This window comes from Mobula hypostoma, chromosome 24 (genome assembly GCF_963921235.1).
Source record: "Mobula hypostoma chromosome 24, sMobHyp1.1, whole genome shotgun sequence".
In the NCBI taxonomy this organism is placed as follows: Eukaryota; Metazoa; Chordata; class Chondrichthyes; order Myliobatiformes; family Myliobatidae; genus Mobula; species Mobula hypostoma.
Genome location: NC_086120.1, coordinates 34,002,404 through 34,028,803, shown reverse-complemented (window position 1 = coordinate 34,028,803; position 26,400 = coordinate 34,002,404). Strand labels below are relative to the sequence as shown.

General features: G+C 42.0%; 1 protein-coding gene across 2 annotated transcripts in view; it reads right to left on the bottom strand.

The window, feature by feature from the left end:
- apc2 (APC regulator of WNT signaling pathway 2) overlaps positions 1-26,400 on the bottom strand; it is a 244,093-nt gene that overhangs the window by 51,733 nt on the left and 165,960 nt on the right. Inside the window, exon 7 of one of the 2 annotated variants that reach the window (XM_063032030.1) lies at positions 22,800-22,877. In XM_063032030.1, the coding sequence (XP_062888100.1) occupies positions 22,800-22,877 (78 nt within the window). Of the gene's footprint in view, positions 1-10,691; positions 11,081-22,799; positions 22,878-26,400 lie in introns of those variants that run through there. The other variant, XM_063032031.1, reaches the window with a different exon arrangement.

Below are 26,400 nucleotides of genomic sequence, written 5' to 3'. Positions count from 1 at the left end.
CACTTTCAAATCTCATACTATCTCTTCTTTCAGTCAGTCCTGACGAAGGGTCTCGGCCCGAAACGTCGACTGTACCTCTTCCTATAGATGCTGCCTGGCCTGCTGCATCCACCAGCATTTTGTGTGTGTTGCTTGAATATCCAGCATCTGCAGATTTTCTTGCGTTTGTGTTTTCCTTCTTCTTCTTTTAAATATGCTTCTACTACTAAACTGTGTGTGATTGGAGCCCGTAATTGATACTTTGATTGTGTGTTTTTAAGCCAATGGAATGATTTGGTGCTTTTCCCAATGTATACAGTCTACAACCATCTCCTGGGGAATTCAGTGAGATTGAGAGCAGAGTGTGTGGCCTAAAGGCAAAGCGTGAACCCAAGATCAGGTCCATTATTCCTCAAGATTAAAGCATCAAGCAAGATTGAAATCGACAGGGATGAGAGCGGAAGGTGAGCGGGTGTTCAGCGCCATCTGTCTGTGTTTGACTGGTCTCCCTCTACCTCTCACTTGCTGCTGCCACAAGGGGGTGCAGGAGTCGTCCTCACACTGAAAGGCTCGATCGGCGTGGCTCGAAGCTGCGGACTCATTTTAGCGGACAATGAGGTTCATGTTTCTGGTTACTCTTTCATGCAACTTTTGTGCAATTTGATCAGGGTGCTTCAGCGCTAACTGGTTCTGCGGCCTGCAGTTAATAAACGACGCAACGCATAACTGAACTGAACTAAACTGAACACTCCCAAACCATTTCGAGGACTCTGAGGTCTGATGTTTAATATTATATGTGTTACTCACTCGCTCTTTGCTGTTTGCTTGATTTGTTCTTTTTTCGTGTGTAAGATGTTTGATGTATTCTTTGAAGAGGTTCCATTGTGTTTCTTGGTTTCATGGCTGCCTTCAGAAGGATGAAGCTCAGGGTTGTAGACTGTATACATTGATAATAAATGTACATTGAATCTTTATGATGGAAGCAAGATTACTGATGGAGTAAAAGTAAAGTCTGTTGGTCCTGTTATTGGAATATTTTCTCATCGAAATCCCATTGACCAATTTTATCAGGGCTTGTCTATGCCATACTGATGTCAGGGACAATCAGTCTCAGATCACCTCTGGAAAAAAGCTCTTTGGTCCATACTTGGACCAAGATTATGATGAAGTCTGTTCCTAAGTAACAAAACGACATGTCCTGCCCACCCCTCAAGACGTGCTCTCTCCTTGCTGCTGCCATCAAGAAGAAGATACAGGACACTCAGAACTCACGCATCGGGTACAGGAACAGTTACTACCCCTCAACCATCAGGTTCTTGAACCAAAGGGGATAACTTCATTCAACTTCACTTCCCCGTCATTGATATGATCCCACAACCTATAGAATCATTTTCAAGGACTCTTCATCTCATGTTCTCTATATTTATTGCTTATTTATTTGTCATTTACTTCTTTTTGTATTTGTACAGCTTTCTATCTTTTACACACTGATTGAATGTCCAAGCTGGTGCGGCCTTTCATTGATTCTGTTATGGTTATTATTCTATGGATTCATTGAGTATGCCTGCAACGCAATGTATCTCAGGGTTGTATGTGGTGACATATATGTACTTTGAAAATAAATCTACTTTGAACTTTGAAAACAAAATGGGTCCTTGTGAGCAGATTACTGATGAGTAAATGATAAAGGGTCTTGCCCCAAGCATCATCTGTTTATTCCCCTCTATGGATGCTGCCTGACCTGATGAGTTCCTCCAGAATTTTGCGTATCTTGGGTACTAGCCTACAAAGTACCCAGGACATCTTCAGGGAGCAGTATTTCAGAAAGTCAGCCTCCATTATTAAGGACCTCCAGCACCCAAGGCATGCCTTTTTCTCACTGCTACCAGCGGGTAGGAGGTACAGAAGCCTAAAGGCGCACACTCAGGGATTCAGCCTCTGCCATTTGATTCCTAAATGGGCATTGAATCTTTGGACACTACCTCACGTTTTTAAATAGACAGTATTTCTGCCTTTGCACGTTTTTTTAATCCATTCAATATACATGATTGATTTACTTGTTTATTTATTATTATTATATTTATTTATTTTATTTATTATTTTTTTTCTCTCGCTGCTGGATTATGTATTGCATTGAACTGCTGCTGCTAACTTAACAAATTTCATGTCACATGCCGGTGATAACAAACCTGATTCTGATATTGCTCATGAGTTCCAGCATCTGAAGAATCTCTTGCGTCCGTGAGTAAATGATTGCACTGTTGATGATATCTCCCAGGTGAAAGAGATTAGACTGATTGTGTGGTCTTTAGTTGAATTAGATTTGTCCTGCTTCTTGTTACCGTATTGGAACAGCTGGTTCCAGGACATTGCCCCCTGATATTATAGAACACGCACACAAAATGCCGGAGAAACTCAGAATCAGGCAGTATCGATAGGGGGGAATAAAGAGTTGACATATTGGGTCGAGATTCTTCATCAGGACTGGAAAAGAAGGGGGAATAAAGGGACTCCAAGCTGGCAGGCAATAGGTGATATACTGTAGCTGATGTATCGTATGGTCCCATAGCCTTTGACATATCCAGCATCCTGAACTATTTCCTGTTAACTTGTGAAGTGAATCAATTTGGCTAAGGACTTGCTTCTGAAGATAGTTTGTTGCTGGGTGAAGTTGGTTACAAACGCCCTCACATTGTGAGCCCTGTCATTGTTGAGGTCGGGGACACTCTTCAAGTTTCCTCCTCCTATTAGCTGTTTTATTGTCCATCTGTACTCTGGCTAGATGTGGAACGTCTGCAGAGATTTGATGTGATCCTTTGTCTGTGAGCTCACACCAATATATTTCATGCTGCTTTGGCCATTTGGCAAGCTTGCAGGCCTGCCTTACTTTAGTTAGAAAGCAGTTAGGCTATGGAACTCACTACTGCAGAGAGTAGTTAAGGGAAATTGAATTCATGGGGGTGCTCTCTGAAGGGGAAATGATTGTAGATGAGATTGGTGAATCAGATGAGAAAAGCTCATCTGGACCTCAAATACTGGCACAGATCTTTTTATTCAAATGACTTTATGAGGAGCCAAAATTTTCCAAGAGGGATGGGGGCATATTCAGGGAAAGAACTGCCCACAACCATCAATGCTGACCAGAGTGCTTGTTGCACATAGCGAGCACCAGGTGACTTTTGCGTTGAATCTCATTCAACAGAACCAGGTAATTCAACTCAAACTACGAGGTTTATAATACGCCTGAGTCTTCGCCCACCCCAAGCAATACCTCTTGTGTCCTTTTCACCGTATAGAACATAGAACAGTACAGCTCAGGAACAGGCCCTTTGGCCCACAGTGTTGTGCTGAACCAGCTAAAAGGTAAACTTTTAAAAACCCAAAAACTAATCCCTCCTATATACACCATACCACTCCATCTCCCACATACAAACGTTTGTATTTATGTGCCTATCTAAACATCTCTTAAAAGCCTCTGATGTATTTGCCTCTATCACCATGCCAGGCAGCATGTTCCAGACATTCACCACTCTCAGAGTAAAAAACTTATCCCTCACGTCCACTTTGAACCTACGCCCCCCCCACCTCACCTTCAATTCATGCCCTCTGGCATTAGACAGAGGGAGGGGAGGAGAAGATGGCGACGCGACACAGCGCGTGGCCGCTCCGAACGATATCGTATTTGTGAAGTAGGATGCCATGCACAATCCTGATTTGATGGAGATGGACGTGAGAAGCACAGAGGAACATCTGGAGAAACTTCTGAAATGCCTGCTTCACTGCCGCTGCTACTGTGCGATCGAGAATCTCCGGAGGGGAAGGCCCCAAATCCTCGGCTTTGCCTATTGCTTGGCGGCCGGGGCCGGGGTCGAAGCGCTCAGCAGAGATGGTGCTCGGTGCTCGGTGTCAGAGGGCTGGTCAGAGGCTCAAAGTTTTTGGACAGACTCAGAGTCGGACTGTGGTCGGGTGCTTCCAGGGTGCTGCATCGGCCAGTTTGCGGCGCTTGGAGGTTCATGGCAGGGAGAGTTTCTCCCTTCAACCGTCTGTGTGAAATGACGGGACTTTCGAGAGAATTTGAGACTTTTTTTTTACCGTGCCCATGGTCTGTTCTTCATCAAATTACGGTATTGCTTTGCACTGTTGTAACTATATGTTATAATTATGTGGTTTTTGTCATTTTTTAGTCTTGGTTTGCCTTGTGTTTCTGTGATATCATTCTGGAGGAACAAATTGTATCATTTCTTAATGCATGCGTTACTAAATGACAATAAAAGAGGACTGCATGTCCTCATAATCTAAATCTAAATCTAACCCGGAAAGAAGATACTCCCTGTCTACCCTATCTATGCCTCTCATAATCTTATAAACCTCTGTCTCAGCTCCCCTCGGCCTCCACCGCTCCAGAGAAAACAACTCAAGTTTGTGCTTATCCAGCTTCTCTTAAATATGTTTGTGTTATTGATTCTGACAACTCCATGTAATACTAGGTGATGTAGTCTGACCAGGTTCCTTACGGTTGTTCTAGATAGGTAGGTAATAAGGATTAACTCCCACTACCTATTAAATACTCTCAATGGTCATCAGAGGGTCTCAAGTACCCTTTGACCACCAAGTCCAGTTCCTGGCCTTCAAGTGTGGCTTAGCTATTAAGCCCGGTGGAACTGACAGGAAAAGGTGCAAAGCTGGTGTACTGGCACCTTAAAACTAGTCACTTCAAAGCAGATGGAACTTGTCAGCCATGATTGGCAGCTCATCCAGGAGAAGGAAAACTCTGATCTCAAACCTCTGCTACCTTGCAGCTATTCTCACTCATGGGGAAGACTTTGGGAGTAAGCCTCGAGGAAAAAAATCTGGAGTTGGAGTCCCTAAGTCATTGAGTTCATCACTGACTGGCAACTCCTGCGATGGCACTGGTGCCAAACCGTATCGGTCTCTGCCATTCCTTTGTCTTCATCATCTATGCAGAGAGGGAGAGCCTGCTGCAAGGGCAACAGCTTGCCCTCCATACTGGACTGCCCTAGCTTGCATATCACATAGACAACTAGGACCTTGACCAGTGGAGGGCCTCAATCTGACCACTCCCTTGGTAAACAAGAATCTGATGATTGAGCCTTCAGGGACAACTGGGTCCTGGACCATTGAAGTCCAGGAGGAGTCAGGTTGTGTGGGGTATGGGCGAATGATACATTTACCAAGCCAACGCCCACCCCCAACAATCCACCATCACTTTGCTAAAGGGTAACTGAGCCTGCTGTCAGCATGGGATTCCCTCAAACAGACAGCATCTCACTGCCAGACGGAAGTCCACAGCTGACAGTACTTGAGTGTATTTGCATTTCATTTCTGGTTTTGGTCATTAAAAGACTCCTGGTCTCTTTGGATGCTTGGTGTCTATGAACGTTGTCAGTGCCTGCGAACTTTCCGAGGTGACTTCAAAGCACATCAGGGTTCAGAGGTTAATGGCAGAAAACTCTTTTCTTCCTTGCCTTAGATTTCTGCTTGATTGTAAACTGCATACAAAGACACACTCAATTCATTGTATATTGACTAAACACATTGAGGATGTAACTAAACACATTGATGAAGGTAGAGAAGTAGATGTAGTGTATATGCATTTCAGCAAGGCATTTAACAAGGTACCCCATGCAAGGCTTATTGAGAAAGTAAGGAGGCATGGGATCCAAGGGGACATTGCTTTGTGGATCCAGAACTAGCTTGCTCACAGGAGGCAAAGAGTGGTTGGAGACGGGTCATATTCTGCATGGAGGCCAGTGACCAGTGGAGTGCCTCAGGGCTCTGTTCTGGGATCCCTGCTCTTCGAGATTTTTATAAATGACCTGGATGAAGAAGTGGAGGGATGGGTTAGTAAATTTGCTGATGACACAAAGGTTGGGGGTGTTGTGGATAGTGTCAAACGTTGTCAGAGGTTATAACGGGACATTGATAGGATGCAAATCTTGGCTGAGAAGTGGCAGATGGAATTCAACCCAGATAAATGTGAAGTGGTTCATTTTGGTAGGTCAAATATGATGGCAGAATATAGCATTAATGGTAAGACTCTTGGCAGTGTGGAGGATCAGAGGGATCTTGGGGTCCGAGTCCATAGGACACTCAAAGCTGCTACGCAGGTTGACTCTGTGGTCGAGAAAGCATTCAGTGCATTGGCCTTCATCAGTCGTGGGATTGAGTTTAGGAACCGAGAGGTAATGTTGCAGCTATACAGGACCCTGGTCAAACCCCACTTGGAGTACTGTGCTGAATTCTGGTTGCCTCTGGATGTGGAAACCATAGAAAGGGTGCAGAGCAGATTTACAAGGATGTTGCTTGGATTGGGGAGCATGCGTTATGAGAATAGTTTGAGTGAACTTGGCCTTTTTTCCTTGGAGCAATAGAGGATGAGCAGTGACTTGATGGAGGTGTATAAGATGATGAGAGGCATTGATCATGTGGATAGTCAGAGGCTTTTTCCCAGGGCTGAGATGGCTAGCACAAGAGGGCATAGTTTTAAGGTGCTTGGAAGTAGGTACAGAGGAGACGTCAGGGGTAAGCTTTTTATGCAGAGAGTGGTGAGTGCGTGGAATGGGCTGCCGGCCGCGGTGGTGGAGGCAGATAACGGTAAGGTCTTTTAAGAGACTCCCGGACAGGTACATGGAGCTCAGAAAAATAGAGGGCTATGGGTAACCCTAGGTAATTTCTAAGGTAAGGACATGTTCAGCAGAGCTTTGTGGGCCGAAGGGCCTGTATTGTGCTGTAGGGTTTCTATGTTTCTATGTATATTGAACTGAGTACATTCTGTAGTGAATTTGAAAACAGAACCATTGTTCCGATGTACTCACAGGAATGATAGGTTCAGTGAAGCAGACCCCAAGAGAGGGTACGGCAACTCAGCTGAAGGGAAGGAAGTACTACCAATTACAACCCCAGATTTCAGGGGCAAAATGGAGCACTGTCATGTGTAGGCATTATGTTTCAGAGGTCAAGAGCTGAAGAAGAAGGAATCCAGTAGGAGAGGACAATGGTCCATGGAATAAAGGGAAGGTGGAAGGGAACCAGAGAGAGGTGATGGCAGGTGAATGGAAGAGAAGGGGTGAAAGATAAGCAGCATGGAGAATGGAAAAGAAAGAGAATGAGGGTGTAATTTCTGGAAGTTAGAGAAATTGATGTTCACACCATCAGATTGGAAGCTACCCAAACAAAATATACGGTTTTGCTCCTCCAACCTGAGTTTGACCTCATCATGACAGAAGAAGAAAGTTAAGGGAAGAGAAGGGGTGAATGGTAACTGGAATGGAGAATGAAAAAAAAAGAGAATATAATTACCGTAAGTTAAAGAAAGAGAAATGGACGTTAATAGCATCAGTTTGGACGCTATCCAGATGGAATACCCAGGCTCCTCTAACCTGTTTGAACTCATTGTGCAGGTCGAGGAGGCTTTGGGCAAACATGTCAGAATGGGAATTGTGGGAGAAGGCAGGTTTGAAAGGGATAATAAATTAGCCATGATCGAATGGTATATCAGACTTGATGGGCCGAATGCCCTAATTCTGCTTCTATATCTTATAGTTTTGTGGTGAGATCTCAAGGAAGTAGCTGTCATTTCATGCTGTGCTCTAGACTGGCTGAACTCAATCAGAGCTTCGGAATTGGACTCGATGCTGTCAGGAAAATCAGTAAATGTTGCTTGTTCTAATTGGTAATCAAGCAACTGGCTTATATCATCTTGGATTTTGCTGTAACCTTTTCCACAAACAGAATGTTTGTCTTCTAGGCTTGCCAGCTAGCTGAATTTTAATTGGCCCAGCTGAAATCTCTGAAATTATCTAGTCTGGGTGAAGTAATAACAATTTTAATTTCTGGTTGGAACCAGACAAAAGTAACCTAGTGGTTCTAAAACCTACATTGGATTCACAATCATCTTTCAAGGTGGGAATCTCCCATCTCTACAAAATATGGTCCATATGTGGCTCCTGTTCCTTCCTCCATATAATGGACTCTAAATACCATTAGAGCCAGTCCAGAGAGCCATCCTGTTCTAATGACAAACATTCACTGTGAAGCAGCCCACTGCCAACCTTGTGGGGTGGAACAAGGTGGTGAAGTGATTAAATTGCAGTATGGCATCCAAACCTCCCTGCCAGTGATCCATAGCCATGACTTGGAATCCCACCAGGGCAGCTGATAAATTAAAATTCAAATAATTAAGTAATCTGAAGGTTCCAGTAAACACTGAGCATGTGGCAGTAAGATTGTTGTTAAAACCCTTCTGATTCACTACAAAATCTGGTCTGACTCCAGACCCACCGACATAGTTGACTCTTAACTTTCTCTTCAGTTCAAGCGCAATTAGGGGTGGACAATAAATTGTTGCCGTGGCAACCACAGAGAAGAAGAAAGAGAAAAAAATGACAGTAAATGCTTCAGATGCATTCTGGGAATAAGGGTAGAACAAACATCATTACAACATAGTACAGGCCCTTCGGCCCAAGATGTTGTACCGACCTTTCAATCTACTCTAAGATCAATCCAACCCTTCACATTTCTACCATCCACATAGAGTTTGATGGAGCTAAAGAAATGGGGCACAATCTAAACTAGCAAAGCAGTATGTGGAAGCCAGTCCATAGCAACAGCAACATTGGAAAGACTCTACTCACAAATGGCTCTTGAATCCCCCCAGCTAACTCTGCATTTGTTCTGGTGGTTAAAATGAATGAGTAAAATAAATGATCTCGCTTCTTGGCAGGCAAGGGTGAGGAGCAGAATGCATTCCACAGGTTCAGTTCTTTAACTCGGTACCGTCAAAAGGAGACCTTAAATGAAGGAAGTGTCACCATTACAAGAAGGTATTTTGAGAAATGGACTAAGTAACTCCTGGCAGGTTATGTTGAGGAATGTGTGTTCGGTCATAACTAACAGTAGTAGAGCCAAGTTCACAATTTGTGCTGGTGCAATTGAACTAAGACACTAATGTGATAAGGGATACAATCTATCTTGGAACCCATGTGCTCATTTCATTGCAGTTCCAGATCACAACATATCACCATGGTAACTGGACAAGGAAGGAGTTAGATTTCTGCAGGATGCGTGAAGATAACATTTTTTTAATTTTCAAATTGTAATTTAAGAGAAAGGGTATGATCAAGGCAGTTTTAGAGTCAGACCTTCACAGGGAGAAAAACAAAACGACAGGGAACAGGTAGATTAAACATATTTCTAGGTGAATTGGTGTAGGATGAGTGGGAAAAGACTTTACAAGACAAATTTTTCCCTCCAAAGGTGGGTGGTGGGTGTGTGGATAAGCCGCACAGGAAGGGTCAAGGCAGATAAAATTACAATGCTTAAAAGGCATTTGAACAGGATTATGGTTAGGAAGGGTTTAGAGAGATCTGGGCTAAACACAGGCAAGTGGGACCAGCTGGGGAAGACATCTTTGCTGGCATGGAATAGATAGGCCAAAGGGTCTGCTGCAGATCTCCATCCTGAGAGCTTCCAGCCTCTGCGCTATATTCTAGGGGCTTGTCAACTACTTCCAAGGTGCTTTCCTTAATGAAGTGGGCAATACTTTTGTTGTCAAGGCACATCTATCTGTGACAGACTTAAGCTCAGTTCGGGTGATGGCCTGTGGCACACCTGCCCATCGTGCGGAGCAGCACATGAATCAACGTGTGTCCCAGAAGAAAACCAGACTTAATAATCAGAAAATGGAGAAAGAAAAATATACTTTTACTCAAAAGGATCATTTTAAAAAATAAGAGATTAAGTGGCATTTTAGAAATAGCGTGTTTAGAAACACTGGGTTTGAGCAACACACACAAAATGCTGGAGGAACTCAGCAGGCCAGGCAGCATCTATGGCAATGAATAAACAGTCGCTGTTTCGGGCCGAGATCTTTCATCAGCACTGAAGCTGGATCCAAGCTGGATTTGAATCATTTTCACAGGTTATTAGTTAAAATTTATTCGATTTGTATTACGAACAATAAACTGAGGTATATTGTAAAGCATAGTCAAGATGGTGCTAATATGCAGAAGATGACAGCGTGTTGTAGCTTCTAGATTCATTAGACAATAGGCTGAGAAGGACAGTGCTGAAAGCAAAAGGGCTTGAAAAAACACAATAATGCCGTGCCAAATCTGAATCAAGCATTTAAATGTGTGTTCATGCAGCAAAAGACAGCGTTGTGTATTTTATGGTGAGAAAATTGATTGATTTCCACATTCAGTCGTGTGCGTGTGTGTGTGTATGTGTTTTAAAAGCAAAATAGAAGGGAGACATAGATGAAGTGAACGATTGCTGCACAATACTTAAATATTAACACAGAGAGACACATGTTTCGTCATCATCCATCAATGACAAGATCGTTTCCACTAATGAAAAATAACATTAAGCAGATATCGGTGCCTGGGGGTAATGCTGATATTGAGGCAGCCACCCGATTTTGGCATAGGTTGCAAGCTGAAGAATAGCTATTGACAATAGGTAACATGTAGATGGTACATTTCATCAGGAATACAGAACTACATGATGATATATTAACGGCAAAAGGTAATTGATAAAAATGTCAAGGGCTTCACAAAGAAAATGAAAGAGAAAAATCACATACGCCAGCCACTGGAACAGCTCACAGCCCCAGTCAGCCCCTGCTTATTATTATGCGGCTTCTGATGCATGTACGGTCCACCCTAGAGAGCTATATAATTTGAAACTCCTACCTGACTCCCCTCATGGGAGCATGGAATGGATTCCGACATCCCCTGTCCCAGTTTTCATCACCATGTGACCCTGCTCCTTTCTGCCTTCAAGCCGAGCATCTCCCGACCAAGCTGTGAATCCCACTCTTTGCAGTGACAGCACAATTATCCAGCTTCCAGGTGACGGAATGGCACACTGCCCCTTCGGAGAAATTCGGCGTCTCTCCGTGCTCCCCGAGACTGGCAGGGAAGGAGGCAAAATCAAACCCCATCCGTTGTCTAGGCACAAGACTGGAGGACTCCGTAGAAAGGTTCACTGAGATCCTCTGCCCGTTTGCTCCAGCGTACAGTCAGTCCCTCACTAATCTGACAATGCTTCAGACGAGAGCTGGAGGGAGAGCGAGTGCGAGAGGCGCAGCCACTGCCTGCTTGCTTCCTCCCTTATGTCATCTCCAGCACCCAATCACAACCCAAGCAGTTAATCTTTTCACAACCAGCAACCTAGCAACACAGGGTAAAAAATCAGACTCTGTAAAAGGGGTCTTAAAGGGGAATTTTTCCCTGATTATTCATATTATTAATTAATCTCTTTTTGCACAGTTCCCACTACTCTTCCCCTCAGTACTAACAAACCTTTGTTGTTTTTAAACCCTGCGTTTATTTCCTCTTGGTGAATTGCACCCAATATCAGTTTTTTTTTCTGGCTTTGTTCAAGATTGAGTGTTTAAAATCTGCATTCATGGGAACAGACCTCTTTATGCTTTACAGTGGAGAAAAGGAATACAGAACATGAACAAAAGACAAACATTACATTCAGTAAGTGCACTGAAGTCTTGCAGGTGTTCGATGTTTCCATGTCCTTATTCTCTTGGCAGGCTATTTTTCTGTGCAGCACTGAAGGACTGAACATCCTGCTTTTGTGTCAACATGGTGCAGAAATATTTTTATTTCTGGCTTGAGTAGAGGTACCTTATACAAGAGGGCCAGGCAGGGAATGTTCCATCATTACTAATAAATATTTTACAGTAAGTTAATTTTTCCATTGTGTTTTTCCTCATTTTTATTTTAAAAGGCACTCATGCTGGGTTGTTGCATGATCCATATCCCTTCATGTCACACAAAGAGGACATTTGGCCCTTTGAGCCGATGACAGATCACAGAGTAATCCCATTACTAATTTTCTCTGTATTATGTTCTCCCCACATTCCCATCAGTTCTACCACACAGGACACAATGTACAGCCAATCTATCACCAGCATGTCCCCGTGATGTGGGAGAAAGCCAGACACTGAAGGAAAATCCAAATGGGGACAGAGAGAGTGCGGAAACTCCACAAAGACAGCACTCAAGTTCAGAAATGAACCTGGGTGACTCTACAGGTTATATTTCGGAAGAGATTGTCACCCTCCAGTACAGGGTCGAGAGACCGTACCTCGTGGCAGTCTGGACACCAACTGAAAGCAGACTATTTGAACAGGTTCTGTAGATGCTGGAAAATGTTGAACAATGCACACAGAATTCTGGAGGAACTCGGCAGGTCGGGCAGCATCTGTAGCGATTGAACAAGTAAGATGACAAAACCAAGGCTGATGCTGAAATCTAAAATAAAAAACACTTGCTGAAAACACTCAGCAGGTTAAGCCGCATTTCTCGGAAGATGAACAGTCAATATTTCAGCTTGAAGAACTTTTGTCAGAAATGTCAAACAGTTTTTCACCCAAAACATTAACTCTGTTTCTCTTCACGCAGAAGTAGCCTGTCCTGATGATTACTTTCTGTTTTTACTTTAGCTAAGTCTATCCTGGTTCTCACTTACCAATACTCCTTCAGAACTCAGGGACTGGGGAAGAGGATCAAAAGAGCTGGATGACTATCTCTTACTTTTAGCGCTCGGGGAAAGAGGTCAGTAGAACTTAGTTTTACCCAAGACTAGTAACACCATCCTACCAAATCCCTGCTTCTCTTGAAATATCCAGACAAACTTTCCTGCCTCTTGTCCTGAGTTTTTTGACCCCAGACATCAGGAGAAATAACAGCAGGGCAGCATGGTGGCATAGTGGCTAGTGTAACACTTTAGAGCACCAGTGATTGGGGTTCAATTCCTGCCACTATCAGTAAGGAGATTGTATGTTCTCCCCATGAATGAGACCACAGTATCTTTTGTTTGCTACTCCATTCCTGGCCTGGGTTTATCAACAGTTCATGCCTGACTCCAGTGAAGCACATTTCAAAGGCATTCAGATTATTAAGGGTTAGTACGTTGACACTGGAAGCATGGTAACACTTGTGGGCTGCCCCCAGTATATATTTGGACAGTGTTGGTCATTGACACAAATGATGCGTTTCACTGTGTCGCTACACATGTAATAAATAAAGCTATTCTTCTACCTTTTGCATTGCCTCCCTTTGATTCTCAGGCCGACCTGGAGATGGGAGCCCAAAGCCATGGCTTTACCCAGTAATAGATGTGGTCCTGAAGTTGGATGGTTCCTTTTTTATGAATTTTGGTTACGAACTCATACAATCTGTAGGGTTCACAAGAGAGAGGCTGAGATTCTTTCTTTCCACCTCCACCTGGAGCCTTCTCAAGGTAATTGCGGTCAGCAGCCAGAATGAAGTGATCCCGGAAACCGAAATGTAAATTCATTACTCTTCTTCAGGCCTCACTAGAGTCAGGCATGAACTGTTGACATACCTAGGCCAGGAATGGCGTAGCAAACAAAGATCCTGTGGTCTCATTCACACCTCCTCCAAACAAAGACTTACAGTCAGGGGCCACTTTATTAGGTACATCTGTACACCAGCTCATTGATGAAAATATCTAACCAGTCAATTATGTGACAGCAACTCAATACGTAAAAGCATGTAGGCATAGTCAAGATGTTTAATTGTTACTCAGATCAAACTTCAGAATGGAGAAGAAATGTGATCGAAACGACTTTGTATGTGGAATGATTGTTGGTGCCCGATGGGGTGGTTTCATTATCTCAGAAACTGCTGATCTCCTGGGATTTTCACGCACAACAGTCTCTAGCGTTTACAGAGAATGCTGCAAACAAAAATATCCAGTGAGCAGCAGCTCTGTGGGCTAAAGTGCCTTGTTAATGAGGAAGGTCTAAGAGTGGCCAGAGTGGTTCAAGCTGACAGGAAGGTGACAGTAACTCAAATAACCACGCATTACAACAGTGGTGTGCAGAAGAGCACCTCTGAATGTACAGCACATCGAACATTGAAGTGGATGAGCTACAACAAATAATCACAAACATACACTCAACGGCCATTTTACTAAGCACAGGAGGTACCTAATAAAGTGGCCAATGAGTGTGTATTTCTAATGCATTTTTCAAAAACAAAATATAACTTTAAAAAGTCAGTGTTATAAGCAACGCTAATAAAGTTGTTCTTTTCAATTGATTACATTGTTTTCCATCCTGGGATTTCCCTCATATTTATCTTTAATGCTTCCTCAAAAATAAGGCAATATTACTTATGCAGTGATTGCCTGCAGTGTAGTAAATTGCCTGCAGTTGCATTCTAGGCTCTAAAAACCTTGCAAGTTGTGATAACACTTCTTTGAAAGAATAAACAAGTCACTATCATTCATATTTGCAATGTGTAAATGACTCAGGAATAGTTCATTTACAGTTTCTCAGTCGCCTTTCCTGTTTCTTAGGTCTCAGCAACCCACTTCCCGGCAACGTCCGCAGTCAAAATTGTGGGAGGGGCCTACTCCTGGAATTCTGCCAGCATCTCCTGAATTTCCTCCCTGAACCGCTGACTGACCCATACCTTCAGATTGCTGGACCTAGCAAGCTCCCACACTTCTACTCTCCATTGCCTGCTTAAGTTGCTACTTAAAACTGTTTCCTTTGACGATAGAAGGTTATGTTGGCTGCCCTATTATTTCCTAACCTGCTACTATGTTATTTTTCTTATTTATTTAGCGATATACCACAGAGTAGGCCCTTCCGGCCCTTTGAGCCATGCTGTCCCAGCAATCCTTGACAACCCTGATTTAACCCTTACCTACTCATGGGTCAATTTACAATGACCAATTATCCTACCCAGTAGAACTCTGGATTGTAAAAGAGATGGCAAATGAACCAATGTTCTCTATAATTTGCAATGACCAGTGTGCACAAAAGTCTTGTGCTGTACGATTTCCTTGCCTGGTGACAACAACGTGTGCTCACTGAATAATTTCTTCAATAAAAACAGTATAAATAAGCCAGTTCTATAATCTGCAGACAAATCATCGCAATCATGTCAACACTTTGCATTATAAACTGGAAAAGGAAATGTGATTGTATACAATTGTGAAATATACTTAACATGCCAACGAGGCAGAGGGTGACAACCTTTTGTGCGCAGTTTAAATTCCTTTGTACGCTAGTAGCAAAAGATGTGGGCACGTGCACATACCCACAGCTTAGAGCGAACATTGTTTGTGGCCTTTAATTATGATAAGGGCTTTTCATAAATGTTGCTCTTGTTGATTCTGCACACCCATCTAGGAGGAATAACTTAATTTATTGGAAGTTTCCCTCTCTCTGGGAAACTATTTCTCATCTGGACACTTCTGCTGTTTTCCGCCAGTTCAATTCTTGATCTTTATAGACCTGAGTTTCTCTGAGCCTTCAAACCAATTCCTGTAATCCCACTGTGCAGGTAAGAAGCTCAGGACAAATGTTACGGGGTATATGAAATCAAATAGAAAATGACAGAAATACACTACAGGACAGGTGCATCTGAGAGAAAGGGTTAATGTTACAGCAAGGAGACCCTTCTATATTGACCTGAAATGATAATCCTCTGTTTCAATTGATGCTGCCTGATCTTCTGAGTGTTTCTGGCATATTCTGAAGAACTTTTTGTTAGCAACACCACTAGAGTTAAGGAGGAAGAGGCAAATATGCAGAAGAGAGCATCCTAACATGCTGCATCACTGTAGGCATCAGCCTACCCACTATCAAGAACATATATACAGAAAGATGCCAGAAAAAGGCCAGTAACATCATGAAGGATCCCACCCACCCTGCTAGTGGACTGTTTGTCCCACTCCCGTCAGAGAGGAGGCTACATAGCATCCATGCCAGGACCACCACACTCGAGCACAGGCTGATTAACACCTCCAAGTACCCCCAAACCTCATCCTTAATAATAGACTCCAAAATCTTCACAACCACTGAGGTCAAGATAACAGGCATGTAATTTCCTTCCTTCTGCTTTCCTCCCTTCTTGAAAAGTGGAGAGACATTTGCAAATTTCCAGTCCTTTTGAAACAACACAAATCAAAGTTGCTGGTGAATACAGCAGGCCAGGCAGCATCTCTAGGAAGAGGCACAGTCGACATTTCGGGCCGAGACCCTTCGTCAGGACTAACTGAAGGAAGAGCTATTAAGAGATTTGAAAGTGGGAGGGGGAGGGGGAGGGGGAGATCCAAAATGATAGGAGAAGACAGGAGGGGGAGGGATGGAGCCAAGAGCTGGACAGGTGATTGGCAAAGGGGATATGAGAGGATCATGGGACAGGAGGCCCAGGGAGAAAGAAAGGGGGAAGGGGGGGGAACCCAGAGGATGGGCAAGGGGTATAGTCAGAGGGACAGAGGGAGAAAAAGGAGAGAGAGAGAGAGAAAGAATGTGTGTATATAAATAAATAACGGATGGGGTACGGGGGGGGGAAGTGGGGCATTAACGGAAGTTAGAGAAGTCAATGTTCATGCCATCAGGTTGGAGGCTACCCAGACGGAATATAAGGCGACGAAGGGTCTCAGCCAGAAACATCGACTGTACCTCTTCCTAGAGATGCTGCCTGGCCTGCTGCGTTCAAGCAACTTTGATGTGTGTTGCTTGAATTTCCAACATCTGCAGAATTCCTCAAGTTTAAGTCCTTTTGAAATGTCATTGTAGCAAAGAATTCCAGGCAATTTAACACCAGAACATCTCTAGGTAGCACACTATATCTCTATTTGGTCCTACTCTTTCATATTTCATAGAACATCGACATTGTGCCGACCTTTTAACCTACTCTAAGATCAATCTAACCCCTCCCTCCTACATCACCCTCCATTTTCCTATCATCCATGTGCCTATCTAGGAGTTTCCCAAATGTCTCGAATGTACCTGCCTCTACCACCATTCCTGGCAGAGCGTTCCATGCACCCAACCGCACTCTGTGTAAAAAACTTACCTCAGACATTCCCTCCACCAACTGTACTTTAAAATCAAGTCAAGTCACTTTTTATTGTCATTTCAACCATAACTGCTGGTACAGTACACAGTAAAGACGAGACAACCTATTTTCAGGACCATGGTGCTACATGAACAATACAAAAACTACACTGAACTACGTAAAACAACGCAAAACTACACTAGAATACAGACCTACCTAGGACTGCATAAAGTGCACAAAACAGTGCAGGCATTACAATAAATAATAAATCACCTTCAAATTATGCCTCCTTGTAATTTTGTATTAATGCTTCTTTTTGATCATTTGTTTTTGTTTTGGGGTGTTGATCTGCTCTCTTTTCAGAGTTAGTCATTCTCCGTTTTGGAAGAAAAATCAAAACCCTGTTTTAAAAATGTTCATTTTCTTGAAATTGCATTCTGGGAAAATACAGTGAAATCCAAAACAGGGATGTAAAATGTGTGATCCAAACATGCACGTATACAATTGAAACAACTGAAACCACTGCTTCAGGGGAGATTCATTCTTGTCAGCACAGATTCATTCAACCTTTCCATGCAGAATTACAGCTCAACCATTAGCTCACTGAAGCAAACACATATATTGTTGCAATTATTAGCAATTCAAATTACTCCAGCAATTCAATCCAGCATTGTAAACCATAGAAGCAGTAAATTCCTGCTAATAACATTAAACGTAATGATCACTATTCCTGTGCAGACGTACACCTTTCTGAAAGGCACAGCCAACGCTTGCCTTTCTGCTATGGCCAAATGATTACAACAAAATGGTGGTCAGACTTGTGCCTTTTACTTTAGTGACCTCCCAATTCTTGTCATTTTTCCTCAAACACGAGAAAGTCTGCTGATGCTAGAAATCCAAAGTAACACACAGAAAACAGGAGGAACTCAGCAGGTCAGGCTACATATATGGAAAAGAGCAAAGAGTCGACATATTGAGCTGAGCCCCTTCTTCGGGACTGAGAAGGATGGGGGAAGATGCCATATTAAAAAGGTGGGGGACTTGTGCAGTGCTTGGGGAGCATAGTTAATTCCCTGAAATGGCAGGTTTTCTGACAAGTGGTACATGTGCTTCCTCGACATTATACGGTTTAAGAGTGGTGAGGTGGAAAAAGCAGTTTTCTAATTCATTGCCTGTTTCCACTCAACCTGTATCTAGCCAGTTTAAAATACAGCCTTCTTGCTCTAGAATACAGGGGTCAATAACCTTTGAAAGCAATTTGCTTCAATCTGATAGACATAACCAGAAAATGCACACTACTTTGTCCTCTCAGTATTAGTATTTGGGAGCCACTATGCGACACTTATATTTTTGGTAACATACCATTTTATATCCCCAGTACCACAAATTCTATAAGAAGAGGTCACTGTATTTTTGAGGTGTGACCTGGAGAGGTTTTGTTTGACCCCATATGTAGATAGATCAATGAGATAAGCATTATTATTAAATTAGAAATTAGTGATTGGTTTATTGTTGTCACGTGTACCGAGAGGCAGTGAAACCCTTTGTTTTGCCTGCGTTCCAAAGTGGCGGGAGGCAAACAAAGAGGAAATTAGGAAGGCAAAGAGAGATCTTCAGAAATCACTGCATTCGAAATAGATCATTTCATCAGTGAACCGAGGAAAGGGAAAACAATTACAAAATGTGATTAAAGTGATTATGTGAAAATGCGAAAAGCGATTAGAGTGAAAATAATTAAAGTGTTATGGTTACGGGGAAAACACACAGCAAGCAGACAATAAGGTGCAAGCTCATGACGAGGTAGATTGTGGTCAAGAGTCCTGTTTATCTTATTGGGGGAACCATTAATAGTGGGATAGAAGTCGTCATAGAGTTATAGAATCACTAAGGTTGATTGCTGAAAACTTCCCCCTTTTGAGAGGAAGAGACAGAAAAAGAGGACATTTAGAGTAAGGGGATATAATTTAGAAAGAATTTGAAGGGGACCTTCTTCACCCTGAGAGTGCACTGCATGAGAGAGAGGTTGAAGTTGGTACATTGATAACATTTAAGAAGCGTCTAGATCAACATTTGAAGGCACAGTGGAGCAGGGACTACTTGCTGGACATACAGCTGGTACAAAAGGGTGAAAACTGATCAGTGTGGACAAGCTAGGTTGAAAGATTATAAGGAAAGACTGAATAGGTCAGAATTTTATTCCTTAGAATGTAGAAGATTGAGGGGAGATCTGATAGAGGTATACAAAATTGATAGATTATAGATAATCTATAGATAGGGTAAATAGGGTTATAGATAAGCCTTTTCCGTCGAGGTCGGGTGGGACTATCACTAGAGGTCATGGATTAAGGGTGAAAGGTGAAAAGTTTAAGGGGAACATGAGGGAAACTTCTTCATTTAGGGGTTGTTCATGAGAGTATGGAAAGAGCTGCCAGTGCAAGTAGTGCATGCCAGCTCGATTTCAACATTTAGGAGAAGTATGGATAGGTATATGGATGGTAGACATATGTAAGGCTATGGTCCCAATGTAGGTCAATGGGAGGAGGCAGTTTAAATCATTTGGCATGGACTAGATGGGCCAATGGGCCTATTTCTGTGCTGTAGTTTTCTAATACTCTATGACTCTAAAAGTACCTCAAGGTAGTATATGATGATGTATACGCATTTGAGGATGGGTGAGTCCTGGGCTAGGCGTCTTTCTCACTTAAGGAAGGTGAAGCATCTTCCATAGCCTCTCCTTTCCAAGTGTAGTGATCGCCGCAGGACCACTATTTGGCTTATCATGCAGTATCCTACACTACTGAGCCCATTGCAACGCTTTCACGTGGCGTCCCTGTTCTTACTGAGTTTGCTATGTCACAGTGCGACCAAATGCCCAGCGGTATAACTGAGCGGGCAGGCTGGGCTCATCGGCCGTGGCTGGCAGCTTGCCTAGGAGAAGGACAACTCCAATTCCAAACCCAGGTGGATGGGGCTCATTAGCCTTGCCAGGCAGTCTGTCTAGGAGAAGGCAAACTCCAATACTCAACCTACAGCCTTGCAGTCGCCACAGCTTGCTGTGCCATTGTGGAATGTCCCTCGGCCTAAAGCGTGGAATCGGTCTGCGCGCACCAGTCCTCGCTATAAACCTACGCAGCGCAGGTCAGGAAGAAAAGTCCCACAGCGATGGAGCTTTCCCTCCTGATCTTTTCAAGTGAAGAATCAGCCATCATCATCATCATACGTACTTTGATAATAAATTTACTTTGAACTTTAAACTTTGAATGACCTTGGTCCATGATGTGTGATTTTATAATGCAATGCATTGCACAGCTGTAATCTGGGATAACTTGTCCACAACTGGGCAGAGCTGGCGAGGGAGGAGTACAGGAGAGAAAGTTACCACTGGTCACAAATTCTAAATACCTCAAAGATACTAGCAGGATATGGTGAAAACAACAAGTTACCAATAGCTGTGGAAAGTGAAACCGAGCAAACATTTCAAATCCAGTAACTTTCAACAGGTCCTTGAACTGAAACATTAAGCCTCTGCCCCTCTCCACAGACGCTGCCTGACATTTGTGTGTTTCCAAAATTTTCTGCTTTTAATTTCATATTTCCAGCATCTGTGTTTTTTTAAAATTTTACTGGAAAATATTGACTATGTTCATTTTTTTCCAGTTTCTCTCCCTTTTTCTTCAGAATTGTGGTAGAAGCAGGTACAATTACAACATAAAGAACTTTTGGATAGGTACATTCCTAAGAAAGGTTTGAGTAATATTGGCCAAACACAGGCAAATGAGACCAGCTCAGGTAGACATCTTGGCCAGCATGGGTGAGTTGGGCTGAAAGGCTTCTGGGTTATATGGTACTGTGCAAAGGTCTTAGGCATATATATACTGTATATAACAAGGGCAGTACCGGAGTAATTTTATGTATTGCTCTGTACTGCTGCCGCAAAAAAAAACAAATAGACATATACGAGATGATAAACCTGATATGGGTCTCTCTTATGGACTGAAAATGGGAAGGGGCAGGAAGAGGAGAATCATGGCTGAGAAAAGGGGAAGGGGGAGGGGAGGAAGCAGCAAGCACCAGAGAGACATTCTATAATGTTCAATAAACCAATTGTTTTGGAATCAAATGACCATGCATCATGTCTCAGGGCTGGGTATGCCTGCAATGGGGCCATCCCCACTCCTTCTTACAGTTGGTGGCATAAAAAGGGTTTTAAATTTTGTGCTTTATCAATATAGCCATGATAGAAAAAACGGATAAATGTGCCCCAAGTTAGGCCTTACCATCATGCTGATAGCTTCTATCCTGCTGTTACAAGACTTCTGAATGGACCCCTCTAAGATAAAGATGAGCTCCTGATCTCTCATTGTGGCCCTTGCACCTTATTGTCTATTCGCAGTGCCCTCTGTGAGTGTGGCACTATTCTGCAGTCTGCTTTTGCTTTCCCTTGTTCTACCTTGATAACCTTACGTTTTGAAATTGTGTGTATGGAGGCATGTAGAGTAAAGTTTTTGATTGTTTTCCAGTACATGTATCAATAATAGGTAATTCACCGGTCACCAGTTACCAAATTACCAATTAAAGCACTTCGTGAATATTGAGGCACCTAGTTAGAGAAAAGACAATATTAACATTCAGTTCATACATACCAGCTAATTCATTGGGCTCCTGCCAGGAATGGGATGTGAGAAAGAACTCAGGGAGAGTATAAAGAAGAATCCCTTTGTCCGGAAGAAGGTTGCAGACTGGAATGTTTTGCCTGAGTGAGTGGAGGAGGCAGGTACCCTCACTATATTTGCAAACACCGACATTGCCAAGGCATTGGAAGCTGAAGACCCAAGTGGGTTATCCTAGATAGCTACTTAATGGTTGGACTGGACATAGTGGATTCCATGCTGGAGAACTCTACGAATCTCGAATGGGAAATTATGATAATGAAGCAAGGTTTGACACACAAACTACAGTTTAAATCTCACATTTTCAAGCTTCTTCTTGGCTTGAGAGTCTCCAAATGTCTGCAAATTCCTCCATTTCAACAGCCCCCTTCATTTCTATATTTCTGGTGCCCAACATTCATTCCTGATTTTTAATTGTTTGAACCATTGGAAGCTGTGTCTTACTCAGTCTATGTCCTAAGTTCATAAACTCCCTCACTTCCTTTACACCAGGAGTTCCCAACCTTTTTTATGTCATACACTAATACCATCACCCAAGGGGTCCATGAACCCTAGGTTGGGAATCCTGGCTTTAAGCCATCTCTTCAAACCTAACTCTTTGACCACAAGCTTTTGCTTACCTGAACCAACATTTTAAGTAATTCAGTGTCACATTTTGGGGGAGAATTTATTCCATCAGTGGCATTGCTTTTTTTTATTATCAATATAACAGGGAAGGGATTTAGCCAGGTTTGTAAATTATGAGGAGATTTATTGTAGAGAGAGAGATTGCTTTTCTCTGGTTAATTAATTTGACTTTCTACAAAGTGATTAGGCGGTTCCCAAGTTGTTCATTCTGAGATTGTTGATTGACAATTTCCTAGAACCCAGATTTGTTACTGTTTGATGAATATGACATTTATAACACAGAAACTTTCACTAGATTGCAGATCCCATCTGAATAACAGCAGACAGGGAGGACACATATTTAATATGCTAATGTTAAAGTCAAACACATGCAGTAAGTTACTCAAACTCAAACCAGGTCTGAAACGTCGCAAACTAATTAATAGAACACTAAAACAGAAAGCAGATTACTTTTACCATTATAATACAAGCAGTGCATTCAACAATCAAACACAGTAACTGATCTAGTGGTCCCCAGATTCATCCACCAGAGCATAAACCACGCATGCTTTATTACTGATGTCAAAGGACCTTACAACTGAATTACTGCCTTATTCTTTAAGCTTCCAGTTATTACATTGCAACAGAATCTACTAACTGTAGCATAGTTGATTAATCTGACCTCAGTCTCGGTCTCCTGCACTTTCTGCTGGGACTGAAGAATCTCCTTTTCAATCTCTTGAATCCTGTTCATTCGCAACTGTAAGTGATGAAACATAAACTTGTCAGTAAAATAAAACACTGTTTCTTTAATCTGGCCAAGGTGTCAGACCAGAGAATTGTGGCTCCAATTCCTCTTCTCCTGAAGTATTTTGTCTTATCATGGAGACCTATACAATTACAGTGGCTTCCGGTTAATTGGACCATCGGTTAATCGGGGCAGCTGCTTATTAAGGACAATTCTTAAAGAACAAAACTAATTCTGGAGATAACCAGTATTCCTGTCATTTACTTGGAACACTATGCTGCCTAACTGAGGCAGGAGGAGGTTGCTGAACAGGTTCTAACTAGCGTCAGTCACGTGCACTTTCATGGCCATTAGACACAACACTGTGCTTTGAGCAAACAGTTTTCAAACAGCATCAGTCGTACGTGTTTGTGTTTAAAAAGCAGTGATTTTTGTCACTGATATTTGGCAAGATACTAACAGTAAGACAATTCAGAACTGTTTTGCTCACTGTGATTTCAAGCATTCAGACTTGAAGATGCCAGAAACAGCTGGGAGTGAAAATGAAACAATTTTAATACTTCAATAAATTAGAAAATACTTGAAGGTATTGAGAATATTCTTGAATGTTACAATGAAAATAAAGGTTTGGAGGATGCAATCGTCGACAGCATTGTATGAAGGCGGTCCATTATCTGCAGTAGGTGTCTGCATTGATTTTATTCATTTACAGTCAAAAGAACACAACACGGATGAATTCCTCTATCAATACGTATTACGAACTAATACGGAATTTTATAGTACTGCAGAAGTACTGGCAGTGAGCTAATTTGTTTTGTATTCCATTTAACTTGTTACTCGATTCACCCAGGGCATGCCCTTTTCTCACTGTTATCACCAGGTAGGCGGTACAGAAGCCTGAAAGCACACACTCAGCGATTCAGAAAATCTATTCAACATATGTATACTGTAATTGATTTACTTGTTTATTTACTTGTTTGTTTATTTATTATTTTTACTTCACTTATTATTATTAATTTTTTTCTCTCTGCTAGATTATGTATTGCATTGAACTGCTGCTGCTAAGTTAACAAATTTCACGTCACATGCCGGTGATAATAAACCTGATTCTGATTCTGATCTTTTTTATACATGTTTAACTATTTCCATGAAACTTCGGCTAATTAGGGCAGCTGCCTAATTGGTCCAAAATTTACTGGCCCCAAAGTGTCCCAATTAATCATAATCCTCTGATTCGGTCTTGTTTACAACGGATCCTCAACTAGGGATAGAAATATCATCCAGAGCTCAAACTCCTAAACACTATCCAGTGCGCACATTTCTTAAATGCCCATCCAGGACAAGACTGGCTTGGAACCATTAGTTTGGATTGCTGATACACATGAAAAATAGGCCCTGATGAGACATCATTTGACTGCTGACTAAAGCTACCTGTAGTGACAAGACCATTACCAGCCTGAATGGGGACAACTGTCTAATTTAATCATTACTATACATAATTAAGATCAATGCAATACAGGGGTCTCTAGAAATTCATTACTAAACATTAGTGTAAAATGTATTTCTCAGTATCAGCTTACAGCGAACCAAATTTCAGAAGAAAATTCATGACAACCAATTTACCAATCAGTAATAAATTTCTGGGCCACAATTTCTATTTTAAAACTAATTTCCTTTCATTGCACTTTACTAGAAAAATTATCTCATCTTTGTCAAGATACGTTAACGCAGATTCGTTTATGGGCCAATTTATTGAAAGGCCTAGATAGAGTGGACGTGGAGGGGATGTTTCTGTGCTGTAGTTTCTATGGTTCTATGGTTCTATGGTTTCCTATAGTAAGGTACAGCCGCAGAATAGATGGACATCTTTTTAGAGCAGAAACGAGGAGGAATTTCTTTAGCGAGAAGATGGTGAATCTGCGGAATTCATTGACCCATACGACTGTGGAGGTCAAGTCATTGGGTGTTTTTAAAATGGAGGATGATTTGTAAAGGTGTCAAAGGTTATGGGGAGAAGGCAGGAGAATGGGTTGAGAGGGATAATAAATCAGCCATGATTGAATGGCAGAGTAGACTTGATGAACCAAGAGGCATAATTCTGCTCCTATGTCATATTTAAATATACTCCAGAAACATATTTTGCTTGTTTTTCTAGTTATGGTAGATTGTGATATGAAATCTATTTTAAGTTTCATCTGCCAACTATTTTCCCAAAACGGGATTAATGTTTTCAGGAGAAGAAGGAAGAACATTGGCTAATGCATTTTGAAGGAAATTTTATTTATGGGTTCACTGAATATTGAACTAGTAAATAATAAGAGAAGGAATATGCATGGATTATGTATTAAATTACATTTAATTTGCATGATAAGAGGACAGTAGTTCTGTGTTCTGATTCGCTGAACCTCTGCATTGGAATTTAGTAGAAAGAACATATAGTATCAGGTTTAGTCCACCTGCCCAGAATCAGCATCTGTGCTCTGCCAGCACCTGCACTCACCCAAGCTGAATGTGGAAGCCTATCTTACTGGCAGATTGCACAGAACCCAACCCTGAAATGTCCCTGACAGCTTATAGTGGTGATAAACACAAGAGATTCTGCAGACGCTGGAAATCCAAGGCAATACCTGTACACACAAAATGCAAGAGGAACTCAACATGAAGGGGAATTAACAGTCAACATTTTGGGCCAAGACCCTTCATTAGGATTGATGGTGGCATATCTGAGGGCAGAGTTATGCTGGCAGAGAAAGTCGTAGATAATTAAAACATTTAAAATTGAAGTAAATTATTTTTTTAAGTTATAAGTGAAGTTACAAATCATAAGCACAAGAGGTTCCGCAGATGCTGTAAGTCCAGAGCCACACAAAAAATGCTGAAGGAACTCAGCAGGTCAGGTAGCATCCATGGAGAGAAACAAACATCTACAAGGAGCATTATCATAAGAATGCAGTGCCCATCATCAAGAATTTCTAACATCCAGGACACACGTTCTTCTCACTGCTGCCAGAGGGAAGGACATACAGGAGCCATAGGTCCCGCAACATCAGGTTCAGGAAGTTATTTCCTTTAACCATCATGCTCCTGAACCAACATGAATAACTTCACTCGTCTCAACACTGAACACAACCTATGAACTCACGTTCAAGGACTCTACAACTCACCAGCTCATGTTCTTAGCATTCATTTGTTTATTTATTTATTTGGTTATTTGCAGTCTGTCCTGTTTTGCATATTGACTGCTTATCAGTCCTTGTGTGTCATTTTTTCATTAATCCTATTGTATGTCTTTGTTCTACTGTGAATTGTTGGAAGAAAATAAAACTCAGGGTTGTATATGGTGACATACACATACTTTAATAATAAATTTACTTCGAACTTTGTGCTTTTTCCAGTGCACTTTTAAAATGACTTCCCATAGGATAAATAAAATAGATTATAATATTAATTCACTCTCCATGTAAAGTTTTTACATTAGCTTTACAACCACTCAAATCCAGCCTACATCTCTCCTATAAAAATTACCATCTGGCAT